The 14,449-nt window shown below is 45.9% G+C and overlaps 1 protein-coding gene across 5 annotated transcripts in view; it reads right to left on the bottom strand.

The window, feature by feature from the left end:
- NHSL2 (NHS like 2) overlaps positions 1–14,449 on the bottom strand; it is a 241,104-nt gene that overhangs the window by 37,934 nt on the left and 188,721 nt on the right. Inside the window, exon 1 of one of the 5 annotated variants that reach the window (XM_007992064.3) lies at positions 8,519–8,792. The exons of the other annotated variants lie outside the window; for them this stretch is intronic. Coding sequence (XP_007990255.2) covers positions 8,519–8,546 — 28 coding nt within the window. The 5' untranslated portion in view covers positions 8,547–8,792. Of the gene's footprint in view, positions 1–8,518; positions 8,793–14,449 lie in introns of those variants that run through there. 5 annotated transcript variants of the gene reach the window in all.

A 14,449-nucleotide genomic window follows, 5' to 3' on the forward strand; every position in this document is an offset into this window, starting at 1 on the left:
CTGGCATCCTTGGGGGGATGCTCCATCCTGTGGGTTCTGGCTGCATCTCCTACTGGAATGGGGTGACTTTCTCATTGAGCAGAGAACTCTGTTTCGCTTTCTGAAGAACTTCTCTAATTCTGTGGAGTTTTTAATAAATAAGAATGAAAAGGTGGAACAACCAGGGTGTTTAACAACCCCAGCTGAGAGGCCACCAGAATTGCTTCAATTCCTTTCTAGGGAAGTCTAAGTCAGTCATGTAAAGCAGCACACGGAAGGACAGAGCCCCAGCCTTTCTCAACGAAGACCCTGCCTTGGCCGGGCGAGGTGGCTCACGCCTGTAATCCCAGCACTTTGGGAAGCTGAGATGGATGGATTACGAGGTCAGGAGTTCAAGACTAGCCTGGTCAACATAGTGAAACCCTGTCTCTACTAAAAATACAAAAATCAGCTGGGCATGGTGGCGCATGCCTGTAATCCCAGCTACTTGGGAGTCTGAGGCAGGAGAATGGCTTGAACCTGGGAGGTGGAGGTTGCAGTGAGCCGAGATTGTGCCATTGCACTCCATCCCGGGCGACAGTGCGAGACTCCGTCTCCAAACAAAAAAAAAAGCAAACCTGCCTGAATGTGCACTTAGGAGCAATGTGTTTAGGGGGGCCAGCATAAGTCAGGAGTCAAGTTCCAGTTCCAGCTCTGTTTCTTCCTAAGCCCTGTGACCTTGAGCAAGTCCAGTCACCTCCCAGTGCTTCATCTATAAAATGGGAATAACAATCACACTAATTCACACGGTGGTTTTGAAGATTAAACGAATTAATGTTTGTAAAGTGCCTGACACACAGCAGGTACCAAAATAGCTCATTCATTCAACAAATACTTAAAGAGCCCTTTCTGTGTACTGGGCACATAAGCTTGGGGAATACAACAGTGAACAGGATGGACACAGTCCATGCCCTCACGGAGTTCACACTAAAGCAGAGGAGATCTGAATGATGAGAAGGAACCAGCCGCACAAAGAGAAAAAGAGCATACTTGGCAGGGGAAACAGCAAATGCAAAGGCCCTGGGGTGGAAAAGGATGACTGAAAGGAGCCAGTGTATGTGCGATGTGTGAAGGGAGCATGGCAAGAAAAGATGTCCCAGAGGTGGGTAGGGGCCATATTACTTCAGAGTCTTATGGGCTGTGGTTAGGAATTTGGATTTGACGCTCAACGTAACTGAAAGCTGTTGGAGCGTCTGTGGTCTGGGGCGGGGAAGGGACCTGTGTGGTGTGACCTGACTGCTCTCCTTCACTGCCCACAGTGTTGGCAACCTGGGCTCAGCATTTCCTTCTTCCCTGCCTGACCCACATCTCCTCAAATTTCTGGAACTAGAAAGCCCATACAAGGCCTCAGGATTTCATGTCTAGATGCTCACTGGAGAAATGTGTGGGATGCACACACTACTAGCCTGCTGCAGTCTGCTCAGGCTGGTCTGTGTGCAGAAGGTCTCTGTGCTCAGTGACCACTCTTCTGGCCCCGCCCCCAGGCAGTAGAGCAAAGGCTCTGGAGCAGATGATGTGGGTTCAAATCCTGGCTCTGTCACTTATTAGCTGTGTGACCCTGGGAGATTCACGTTGCCTCTATGGGCCTCTGTTTCCTCATCTGTAAAATGTAAGAATAGTAACTGCTTCCTAGGGAAGTTGTGATGACTCAATGAGTGAATGTGAAGGCAACGCTTCAGCCTGGCACCTAGGAAGTGCTGCACGAAGCCTGTGGACAGGCAGTAGGTTGGTGTCTTTGACTTTGAGACTGGGGTGAGTTAATGTATGGGCAAGTACTACAAATGCCCCAGAACCCTTAACAAAGGGCAGCTACTGCCATGGCCAGGATAACACTGCACACCAGTGTGCCACTGCATCCCAGTTTTTACTTTCCACCTTGAGGAATCGCCAAGACCTGTCAATCTGACCTCCTAAATCCCTCTCAAATCTGTTCCTTCTCCCACTCGCTGGCACCTCCCCAAATCAAAGCCCTGTTACTTCTCACCTAAACAATTACAAGAACCTCCTACCTGCTGCTCTTCCTCCCTCGGATCTTGCTCTCTTACGATCCAGCCTCCACAGGGCCATGAGAGTCATCTTCTAGATACACACAAGTCAGATCAGCTCTTCCCTCTGCCTCAAAACCACCAGAATAAAATGCCAGTTCCTCAGCCTGGCCGACGAGGTCTCCCCAGTCTGGCCCCTGCCTCTTCTCTGCTTCACATGCGCCACTTCCTTTAGGAGCACCATTCACCAGCTGAATTGTTCCTTTGCTCTAGAATGCCATTCTCCCATCCCTGCCCTCTTTTCCACCTAGTAGAAGTCTACCCTTGCTCCTAGAGTCTCTATGACATTGTCCCAACTTCGCTTTTCCTCATGGGTTGTTCCTTCCTCCAACCCCCCGACCCCGGACTCTGTCTTCTGTCTGTTGGTGCACATGGGTTCTCCTCCCCACTAGATGGTGAGCCCTGAGGGCAGAGGAGATAGCCCTGTGAGCAGAGCAATGACATCATCTGCCATTGTGTAACCTCAGCACCCAGCTTAGCCAAATCAAGGGCTCATGAGCACAAACACTGGCAGGGCCCAGGCAGGTAACACTAAGGAGAGAAGCAGGTTGAATGGGGTTGGCCGTGAACTGGGGAACTCCCTGCCCACCCACAAGGGGGCAGAACCCCTTAGTGTTAGCTAATTCATCCATTGGGACCAGATCTTAAGAATTTTTAAAAAGGTGCATTGGGAACTAACTTACATTATTTATTTATTGTATATTTATTTATTTATTTATTTATTTTGTATTTTTAGTAGAAATGGGGTTTCACCATGTTAGCCAGGATGGTCTCAATCTCCTGACCTCGTGATCCACCCACCTTGGCCTCCCAAAGTGCTAGGATTACAGGCGTGAGCCACCGTGCCCAGCCTTTTTTATATTTTATTTTATTTTTTATTATTATACTCTAAGTTTTAGGGTACATGTGCACAACGTGCAGGTTTGTTACATAGGTATACATGTGCCATGTTGGTTTGCTGCACCCGTCAACTAGTCATTTACATTAGGTATTTCTCCTAATGCTATCCCTCCCCCAGCTCCCCCCTCCGACAGGCCACAGTGTGTGATGTTCCCCACCCTGTGTCCATGTGTTCTCATTGTTCAACTCCCACCTATGTGTAAGAACATGCAGTGTTTGGTTTTCTGTCCTTGTGATAGTTTGCTTAGAATAATAGTTTCCAGTTTCATCCATGTCCCTGCAAAGGACATGAAATCATCCTTTTTTATGGCTGCATAGTATTCCATGGTGTATATGTGCCACATTTTCTTAATCCAGTCTATCATTGATGGACATGTGGGGTGGTTCCAAGTCTTTGTTATTGTGAATAGTGCCACAATAAACATATGTGTGTGTGTGTCTTTATAGGAGCATTATTTATAATCCTCTGAGTATATACCCAGTAATGGGATGGCTGGGTCAAATGGTATTTCTAGTTCTAGATCCTTGAGGAATCGTCACACTGTCTTCCACAATGGTTGAACTAATTTACATTCCCACCAACAGTGTGAAAGCATTCCTGTTTCTCCACATCCTCTCCAGCATCTGTTGTTTCCTGGCTTTTTAATGATAGCCATTCTAACTGGTGTGAGATGGTATTTGTTTATTTATTTGTAAGCTCCACTTCTGAGTGTGGAAAACTCATTTTTTAAACCATGCAGAACAAAAAAACCTGAACTTCAGGCCACACTTGCTCTTTCAGCCTATCATTTTGCAAACTCAGAACCTTTTGTGTGTGTGTGTGTGTGTGTGTGTGTGTGTGTGTGTGTAATGAGGGAATGAATGAATGAGTTTTTCTGGATTCAAGTTTCCTACAGCTACTTTAAATTTCAAAGGTTTGGGGGAATTTATACACAGTCAGTTCAGTTGCTATTTGGTTTGATTTTTTGGCATAAGGACATGAATGTCAAAATCGAAAGTCAAGTTTTTACATTTCTCTCTTTAAAAATGAAGCCCAACCTTCTTTTACTTGGTGGCTATAATAGTATTGCATTTCCTGGGTAGCTCACAGGCCTTGTGAGCAGACCTGTAACCTCAATTGTGGTGACATCCCTCTTTGAGATGTGGGTCACTCCAGAAGGAAGCGAGGGATATGAAAGCCACAGAGACTGTTTCCATGGTGGCTGATTTGCTTAGTTTGGTAACCTCTTATAAACAAACTGTGCAGAGGATGGCAACAGCACAGTTCCCTCCAACTTCCGCCTACCTCATCCCACTTATCTTAGCCCCAAATAAAAGAGGTTGGGGGAAAGACTGAGGATTCTGAATTACAGGTATCGAGGACTCAAACTCCTTTTAGGTCCTGACTCCCTGTCCTTGGGACTCCTATAACTGGCCTTGGGCTGCAGGGGGGACTTGCCCAGAGGCCTGCTGGGTGGGAGGGAGCCAGTTGCATTTTCTGAGTGACTGGAACACCAGACCTTGAGCTGCTTGATCCCCCATTCAGGACCAAGGCACTCAGTCCCCCAGCTACCAGAGGTGTTGGTTGATGGCTCACAGTTGAGTCTCTTCTCCAAGGTAACAACCCCTTTCTTAGGGGGCAGCCTGCATCCAAGGTCTGGTCAATAGATGTGGTGGGGTGGGAGGTGGGGGAAGAAAGGCGCAGCGGCCTGGCCTCAGTTGGGGCCATCTGAAGAGCATCTCAGCTCCAGAGTTTCCCATGTTATCAACTGAGGTCTCCAGTGTGACTACATTGCATGTGAACTCCTGTCTCTGACCAATCCTGCTCCCTCACAGGTGCTGTTCTAGAAGGCAGCTCCCAACAAACCTCTTGCAGGCAAATCAATATCTCCAAATCTGTTTCTTGGAGATGACAGCCTATGACAATCCCCTGCCTTGGCCTCTTTTCTCTCCCTTCCTTTTCTCCCTTCTTGAGCACAATCATTCCAAATGCCCCCGTGATCATCTCAGAGGATGATCCTCAACTCTTTCCTGTTGCCACAGCCACTCTCCCAGTCTGCCCGCTTGCATTTCTCAGAGCCTGGTGGACATCTTCACCTGGATACCCACTTTTTTAAGTCTCAAATTTAATATACTTAAAATAGAACCCTCTCTTGCTACCCTAATCCACTCTTCCTCCTGACTTCTGTATTTCTGTTAATGAATCCCAGGCTGGAGACCTCAGCGTCACCTCGGGCAACCTCCTGCTCAGAAACCTTTGCATCTCCTCAATGTGAGCAGAACACACGCCCATGCTCCTTCTCTTCATACTCAAGGCCTTCCTTGTTGACTCCAATGAGGCTGATTTCCTGACAACCCTCTAATCCAAGATTTCTTAACAGTTTAATGGCTTGGACTCCATCAGGAGCCTAATGAAACTTATGGGCCTCTACTTGGAATGTTTTTACAAGCACAAAATAAAATACATAGGATTACAAAGAAAGTCAATTGCATTTAAAGTTACCTATAAATGTCTTAAAATTTGCAACATAGTAATATGCATTTCATTATTAACACATTAAGCAACATGAGCTAGTGGCGGGTCCAGTGACTGCCATGATTTTGAAGTAGTCGTGAGTGGGATGGTAATTTAAGGCACCTGCAGCAGCAGTAATGAGATATAAAAACATCTGTAGTTCCTATTAGACACAAAGTCACAGGCTAATGCCACTGTGATGTGTGGCCTGTGTTTGTAATGGAAGGAAAGCTAACTTTCAATTACAGGTTAATGAAGATAAAGTTATAATTTTTTTCTCATTCAAGTACATGAACTCCTGGTCAAGCACTTCTGTGCTATGGGGAGTCCATACTCTAGCTCAAATTGGATAGTCACACTTCCCTGAACAAATGTCATGCATCCTACATCCATCTTGGCTGATGCTGGAAACTGGTACTCGGGCACTGGGTCAAGTTGACCTCACTCTCCACATGGACCTTCTGCCACAGGCTGGCCAGGGCTTGGGACTAAAAGCTGTGCAGAGCACTGCCTGCCCATGGGCAACCCTGGGAGGGTATCTTCTCTGGCTTTTCTCCTCTCAGGTCCCAGGCGCTGTCTGAGTGAATTTACATGTTTCCGATGGCCCAACCAAGATTACCCAGGCACTTGGCTCATGGGGTAGTGCACAGCCATCAAGCCAGCTGTAAAGCATCTAGTTGAGGATGCCTTCTCCAAGGTGCCATTTGGAGCTGTGAAGAGGCCACTACTCTGCTTGGGCCCTTCTCCTGAACCACAGACCTGGGACTCATCCAGCTCTATCCTTGCTACCAGATTCGAAATGTTCTGCAATGCATGGGACTGTCCTGTACAATGAAGAATTGTCTTACCCACAAGGGCCACGATGCCCTCAGTGAGAAACACTGCTTAGGAAGTTTATAGCTGTTTGCTTAGTGCTTCAGTAGTCCTTGGCCTGGGGTGCCAGCAACGGAGCCAGAGCGAATCTGTGGGCATTTCTCTGGACTCTTCCCAGTCCCCTCTGGCCTGAAATCCCAGTGACCTTTACATCTGGGATTGGGATTGAGGGAGTGATGTGTAATATGGTGAGAACCTTTCCCCCACTCCCTCCACTGTGGCCACTGCAACTATCAGTTCCAAATCCAAGCTTTCCCAGGCGTGGGACTTTGCTAGGTCAAGAGGAGCTACCTGGGCTTGACAGCTGACACTAGGGAGGGAAAAGTTGGCAAGAAGCTGTTTTTAGTTTCCTCCAGATGTCTGCTGGCCTCGGACCCTTTGGCTCTGTCCCCCGGGAAGGAATGTCTGTCCTAGGCAGCCTCTGTTTTGCTACTGGAGCTAGGGAGTGGGTACTCCCATCTGGGGCAAGAGAATGTGCCAACTCCTACTGTGCTTTTGCGGGTGAATCATTTCCAGGTAGGAGCTGTCACGAGTCACCCTGGTGTTCACCGCCATTGCTTTCCATGAACCAGTCTAGTTTCCTAAAAATACCTGTCCCTATTTCCCAGGCCAAAATGCTCCAGGAAATTCCTGCAGCCCATGATTGTCAGAGAAGTGGCTTCTTCTGTTAGTTTGACCTGTATTCTGATGAAAGGGATTAGTCACTAATATTGCAAAAAACAATATGTGACTTTTAAATTATATCTGTTAAGAATAATGAATACTTATAGAGGGCTACTTATTATACTTTATACTTTATAAAGCACTTTATATATTAGGTTGAACCATACCAAATTGCTGGCATTTAAATGCTTTGGACAGTTTCATAGGTTTCAACCTAACACATTTTCTCATTTATTCCTCATCATAATGCTGGGTAGGTATTTTTAGCCCCATTTTACAGAGTGGAGTACTAAATCTTAGAGCGGTGAAATGACTTTTGACTAAGATTATAAATATATAGGAATTAGCAGGGTTGAGACTTGAACTAAGTCTGTCTGATGCCAACTCTCATGCTCCTGGTTCTCGAGGTAGGATGATTCAGCCTGGAAGACCACCGCAAGGCTTCGAGACTCCTAGACTATCCTCAGGAATCCCCTGGCTGGTTTCACTTGTCACCTTTTCTTAGTGGGAGAGATCAACAGGTGCACAGATGCCTGCAAGTAGAAGGCTCTAAAGTGATGAGGTGACAAGTTCTAGTTTTAAGGCTTTGGGAGCCCTGAGGAGGTACAACAAAGACAATACCCGAAGCCTGTTAATTCATCCATGCATTTATCCACCCAAGAGAATGCTTCTGGGTAGCTCCCACGTATGTGCCAGGCTCTGCACTAGGTGCTAAGTTAGTGCAGAGCCTAGGCTGCCAACATTCAGGGAAGAGGCTTAATCAGCAGGGCTTCTACCCTTTGGCCAGCCTAAGGAGGGGGCTGAAGCAGTGGAGGCTGGGGTGAGATCACCATGTACACGGGACTTAGATTTCCTGTGACACTGCTCTGTCTTCCTAGTCCAGGCATGATTTGGGAGGTCACAGCTTGTGTGACCAAGCAGAAAGAAGCTGGGCTGTTGCCTGGTGCTTCAGGAGTCTGATACCACCGAGAGTTTCGAGGCTGCAGGGCTGGAGGAGGCAGCAATAGGAAGGGAAAAGGAATGCTGCTGTTCCACTCCTCGGCATGGTAATGGGGAAGCTGGTGGGTGGGGCCGATTAAAAAGAGCTCCCTCCCAGGCAGCCACCGGAGGAAATTCCTTTCTCCTACAGCCTAGCTGCTCTGAACCCTTGGCTCCACCATGGGGTTGGGTCTTGTAGCTGGACAGCTTGGGGAGAAAAGGCTGGGGGAGGGCTGGTTTAGAACTTAGGCAGTGGGCATGAGACCGCCACCTTTGTCCAGGGACAGTATGTTGTCCTGTGGGAGATAATCACATTTCTCAGCTTCTTGTCAACCCAGGGGCCAAGCCCCCAAGCCTGCTGTGGAGTCCAAATGCTTCCCAAACCTGGCCTGACTCAGGCCAGGGCAAAGCTGGCTGCTCCACCTGTCCCCAGTGCTCTCCAGCCACCTGCCTCCTCCCACTCTGCCGACACCCATCCAGGCACCAAACCCCGAGCTCAAACCCTGACGCGAGTCTCCTCGCAGGATGCAATTGAGCCCATGCTTACCATTCCAGGCTTTAAGCTGTGCCGCCATGGCTGTCACCACTGCCGCCCAGGAGCACAGTGGCTCTGGGGCCACACAGTTAAGAACTCACAGTTGAGTAAGCCACAATGTGGGTTCTTCACACCACACACTCCCCAGCCATAGTGGTAGGGATTTCCTCAGAGCCCCATTGCCACACACTCTGCTTTTGAAAAAAAAGGAAACAGGCATTGGGTTTTGAGTGTGATGAGAAGCTGTGAACAGAGGCGCCTCTGAAAGCAAAGAAAGGGGAACCTGTGACAGACCTCAGATAATCACCTCCTGAGCACCCAGGCTCTTTCTATATCTCTGTGGCCATGCTACAGCTCATGGAAAGACCAGGGCCATTTGTACAGCAATATGCCACATAACAGCATGTAAGTTAATGCAGCAGTCCCCATCCTTTTTGGCACTAGGGACTGGTTTTGTGGAAGACATTTTTTCCATGGACTTGGGTGGGGGCATGGATTCAGGATGAAACTGCTCCACCTCAGATCATCAGGCATTAGTTAGATTTTTATAAGGAGCACACAATTGAGATCCCTCACATGCGCAGCTCACAGTAGGGTTTGTGCTCCTATGAGAATCTAATGCCACTGCTGATCTATCTGACAGGAGGCGGAGCTCAGGTGATAATGCTCGCTAGTCTGCCGCTCACCTCCTGCTGTGTGACCCAGTTCTTAACAGGTCATGGACTGGTATGGGTCCGTGGCCCAGGGGTTGAGGACCCCTGGGTTAATGGACTGCATATATGACAACCGCATATATGACGGTGGCCCCATTAGATGATACCATAGTTTTGCTCTATCTTTTCTGGGTTTAGGTATGTTTAGATACACAAATAAGTGCCATTGTGTTACAACTGCCTGTAGTATTCAGCACAGTCACATGCCGTATGGGTTTGTAGCCTTGGAGCCATAGGCTGTACCATATAGCCTAGGTGTGTAGCAGGCTACACTATCTAGGTTTGTGTAAGTACACTCTATGATGTTTGCACAACGAGGAAATCACCTAATGACATATTTCTCTCACAGTGTATCCCCATTGTGAAGCGAGGCCTGACTGTACTTGGCTTGGCTGTTCTGGTCTGCACTCAACCAGCATACCTTGAGTTTATTGGAGTCCACAAACCAAGACCCTGAGAAGCTTCATGAGCTGCCTTGAGTGGCGAAGTTGAGGATTTTGTCCTCAATGTCTGACCTTCTAGTCCATCCCTACCAACCACAGAGACACACAGCTCAGGTGACGTTTTGAACCTCTCTGCCTGCTCAACCTCCACTGTTCAATACAGTAGCCAGAAGCTACATGTGGCTTTTAAGCTCTTGCAATTGTCAGTCTGAACTGAAATGTGCTGGATGTGTAAAATATATACCAGATTTCAAAGATTGAATATGAAACAAAGAATGTAAAGTATCCCATTAATAATTTTTAATATTGATTACATTGTAAGACACTATTTTTGATATATTGGAGTAAATAAAATATATTATTAAAATTAATTTCGCCTTTTTCTTTTACTTTTTAAATGTGGCTACTAGAAATGGGGATGCTGGTGGCTGGGTGCATGCAGTGGCTTATGCCTGTAATCCCAGAACTTTGGGAGGCCCAGGCAGGCAGATCATGTGGTCAGGAGTTCGAGACCAGACTGACCAATATGGTGAAACCCCATCTCTACTAAACACACACACACACACACACACACACACACACACACACACACACACAAAATTAGCTGGGTGTGGTGGCAGGGGCCTGTAATCCCGGCTACTCAGGAGGCTGAGGCAGGAGTATTGCTTGAACCCGGGAGGCAGAGGTTGCAGAGAGCCGAGAATGCACCACTGCACTTCAGCCTAGGTGACAGAGCAAGACTGTGTCCAAAAAAAAAAAAAAGGTCGGGGGGTGGGGATACTGGTGTCAGAATTGGCAAATAGATGAATGAAATAAAATAGTCCAAAACAAACTTATGTATATACGAGCATTTAGGGTATAATAAAGGTGGCATTTCAAATCAGCTGGGGAGGGGAATGTAGCTACTATGACGAAATTCAAAATTCCGTAAAAGGATGGCATTTGTGGCCCACATTATATTTCTATAGGATAGTGTGGTGCTAGACTTTCTATTTTACCTAAATGTCCATTAACAAGGGATGGGTTCCACACATCATAGTGCATCCACACAAGGGGATGATATGCAGCCATTAAGAAGAATGAAGGAGATCTCTCTGAGTAGAAATGAGAAAACTGCAGAGTTATTGGTAAGTTGAAAAAAATGGGCAAGGAATGGGCCAGTATGTATTGTATGATCTCATTTGTGTATCAAAAGCACACAGATGCTTATATATACACAGAACAAGTTTGCAAGGACACACAAATAACTGTAACCCTTGATGATTTTGACATGTATGTTTCACTTGAAACTCTTCAGTACTATTTGAAATTTTAACAGCAAGTGTGTCATTTCATAATAACAAACCATTAAATATATTTATTTTCATATATTTAAAAATAACATCATAACGGTTTACATAAAACTATTAAAATAAAAATAAATAAAATAAAAATTTAAAAATCAAAGTTTCTATTATTCAATTCATAGCTTTACTACTATTCCTCCACTTGTAAACACCCCTCTCAACTTCCTCTTTCTTATTCCTCCCTTTCTGTCCTATTCTTTCCAAACTTTCTCTTTCCTCTCTCCTTCAAAACCCACAAGGGTCTATGAATGAGGAGCCATTCCACTTCCGTTGACTCCCCTTGCTCAGCTGCTACCTCTGTCTTTCTGCCAAGGAAGAGCCTGAGGAAGGGCACCATGTTGGGTACTGCTCGATTCCAGACACAATAACCAAAGATGGCCGCATCAGCTCTATCAACTGTGGAGAAAGAGATCTACCTTGTGGAAATACATCTTACCATTTCTTCCTAGCAATTTTGCCACATTCATGTTAAGAGAGGGCTACACAGAAGAGAGGACAATAACTCAGCAAACTGTGCCTGTGTGTTTTTTTCTTTCCTGGTTCAAGGGTGGGTGGAGGCAGGGTAAATGCAGGAGGCATTGAAGAGAAGGTTTGGTCCACATTTGGGAAACGAATTTAATTGCCACCTGCAGTTAAAAATCACTAAGAGGGTTTAAGTGTTTTGAAAAGAGAACTATAGAGGTTGGAGAAAGGAAAAAAGCTCTCCAGCTTCTGGGAAACAGGTATAACAAGAGATGTGTTTGCTCCAGGGCAGATGGGAACCTCAGTCCTTAGAGTTTAATTGAGAGAGGAAGAAAGACAAGAGGTCTCAGCAGACTGTCAAGCAGATAATAGCTTCTGAAGGGTGGGACTGCAAGAACTGAGAAATGAAAGACCTGTTGATGTGTGTAGGGGACAAGTGGTGTGGGAAAATACCAAATTTTCTTTAACACTCCTTCTCAATGCAAATGGAATAAATTCTTTCGAATAAAGAAGGGTTTTGAATGTCTATTGGAAGTTTTTTGTTTATCACAGAGAGACTTTCCCCTCCCCGCTCTCCCCCAAAAAGTTAAGGACCCAGCAGTGCAATAAGTAGCAACAACACCAGAGGGGAAGTCAGGAGACAGCTGTGGTCTTGAATTTGCAGAATATGACAACAAATGGTATGTGTGAAATTCCCCTGGAAGCTGTAAAGCATAGTTAACTGCTAAGTGTGGTTAACTGTTATGAAACTTAAGTTTGTCTGTGGCCCTTCCCATCTCCTCCCCTTTTGGGCCCTCTTCTCTTCCAACCTGTTGGAACAAAAACTACTGGGCCTAAGGTTTGAAAGGAATCCAATTCAAAGAACATATATATTGGTTCCAGAGAAGATCGCCTAGACTGAAGAACGTTTTCAGCATCCTAAGTTAATGGTAACTCAGCTATTTTTTTTTTTTTTTTTTTTTTTTTTTTTGAGGCGGAGTCTCGCTCTGTCGCCCAGGCTGGAGTGCAGTGGCCAGATCTCGGCTCACTGCAAGCTCTGCCTCCCGGGTTTACGCCATTCTCCTGCCTCAGCCTCCCGAGTAGCTGGGACTACAGGCGCCCGCCACCGCGCCCAGCTAGTTTTTTGTATTTTTTTTTTTAGTAGAGACGGGGTTTCACTGTGTTAGCCAGGATGGTCTCGATCTCCTGACCTCGTGATCCGCCCGTCTCGGCCTCCCAAAGTGCTGGGATTACAGGCTTGAGCCACCGCGCCCGGCCAACTCAGCTATTTTTAAAGTAATATCCCATTCAGAAATTGGAGGGCTAGGAAGAGATTTGTTAAATGATACAAAATTACAGCTGGGGAGGAGGAAAAAGTTCTAGTGTTCTATGCCATTGTAGGATGACTATAGTTAAAAATCATGTATCATTGCTAGGCATGGTGGCATGTGCCTGTAGTCCCAGCTACTTGGGAGGCTGAGGCAGGATGATTGCGTGAGCCCAGGAGTTTGAGTCCAGCTTGGGCAACACAGCAAGACCCAGTCTCTAAAAGAAAAAAAAAAATTTAAAAACCCAAATTATAATAGATAGTTTCAAATAGCTAGAAGGAGGATACTGAATGTTCCCAACAGAAAGAAATGATAAATGTTTGAGATAATGGGTATGCTAATTACCCTGATCTGATCACTATACATGATCTGTATCAAAACATTACTATGTACCCCATGAATGTGTACAAAGAATTACATTTGTCATTTTTAAAACAACTTAAAAATTGGAAGCAATTTACCTTTAAGAGGAATTCTGCACTCAACATAAAGCTAGAATGCCACATATTATCCTACACGAAAGGAAATTTTTAAGTACTAAATGCTTTTTTTCAGATTAAGTCTAGCAAGCTGATTTTTGGACTGAAGGACTGACATCATACTGCTCTACAGAGGCGAGATAAGGAGAAATGGACCCTCCATACATTGTACCTCAGCAGCCTTGGGATTGGTTTTGTGGGCTCCAGTGGCCCAAGTCCTGGGGACACAGTTAGCTAAAGTATCTCCTTGCCTCTTCCTCACTCCCAAACATTAGTCTGTCACCAAGTTCTGTTGATTCTACTTCCCAAATCTATCCAGGATTTGGCCATTTCTTACCGTCAGCACTGCCACCACCCTAGACCAAGTCACTATTTTTTTTTTTTTGAATCAAATTTTTTATTTTTGTAAAATAATTCTATTCTTTATCAGCAAACATATAAAGTTGTAATATGTGGGTTTTTTATTATTATACTTTAAGTTCTAGGGTACATGTGCATAATGTACAGGTTTGTTACATATGTATACTTGTGCCTTGTTGGTGTGCTGCACCCATCAACTCGTCAGCACTCATCAACTCGTCCTTTACATCAGGTATAACTCCCAATGCAATCCCTCCCCCCTCCCCCCTCCCCATGATAGGCCCCGGTGTGTGATGTTCCCCTTCCCGAGTCCAAGTGATCTCATTGTTCAGTTCCCACCTATAAGTGAGAACATGCGGTGTTTGGTTTTCTGTTCTTGCGATAGTTTGCTGAGAATGATGGTTTCCAGCTGCATCCATGTCCCTACAAAGGACACAAACTCATCCTTTTTTATGGCTGCATAGCCAAGCCACTATCGTAGGCAGAAGTCTCCTAAGTGGCCTCCCAGCCCCCTCTCCTGCCCTCTGGCTCTAAGCAGCAGCCACAGTCAGCTTTTTAAAAGAGTAGCCCTACTGCATGTCCCTTCTGCTTGGACCTTGGATGAGGAGACCTTTGGCTAATATCTGTCTACCCCTCTGGGCTGAAAGCTCAGGGTGCCAGCAGGAACCCTGTCTGTTTTGATCACCACTGTAAGCTCAGACCTGGCCTCATGCCTGGCATGTAGTAGATACCTATTTGTTGAATGAAGGAATGGATTTTAGCAGTGCACATTCGTACAGTGCTTTAAAGGTAACAAAAAGTTCATTTGATGCTCAGAATAACCCTGTCATAAC

Source organism: Chlorocebus sabaeus, chromosome X (assembly GCF_047675955.1).
Source record: "Chlorocebus sabaeus isolate Y175 chromosome X, mChlSab1.0.hap1, whole genome shotgun sequence".
Classification (NCBI taxonomy): domain Eukaryota; kingdom Metazoa; phylum Chordata; class Mammalia; order Primates; family Cercopithecidae; genus Chlorocebus; species Chlorocebus sabaeus.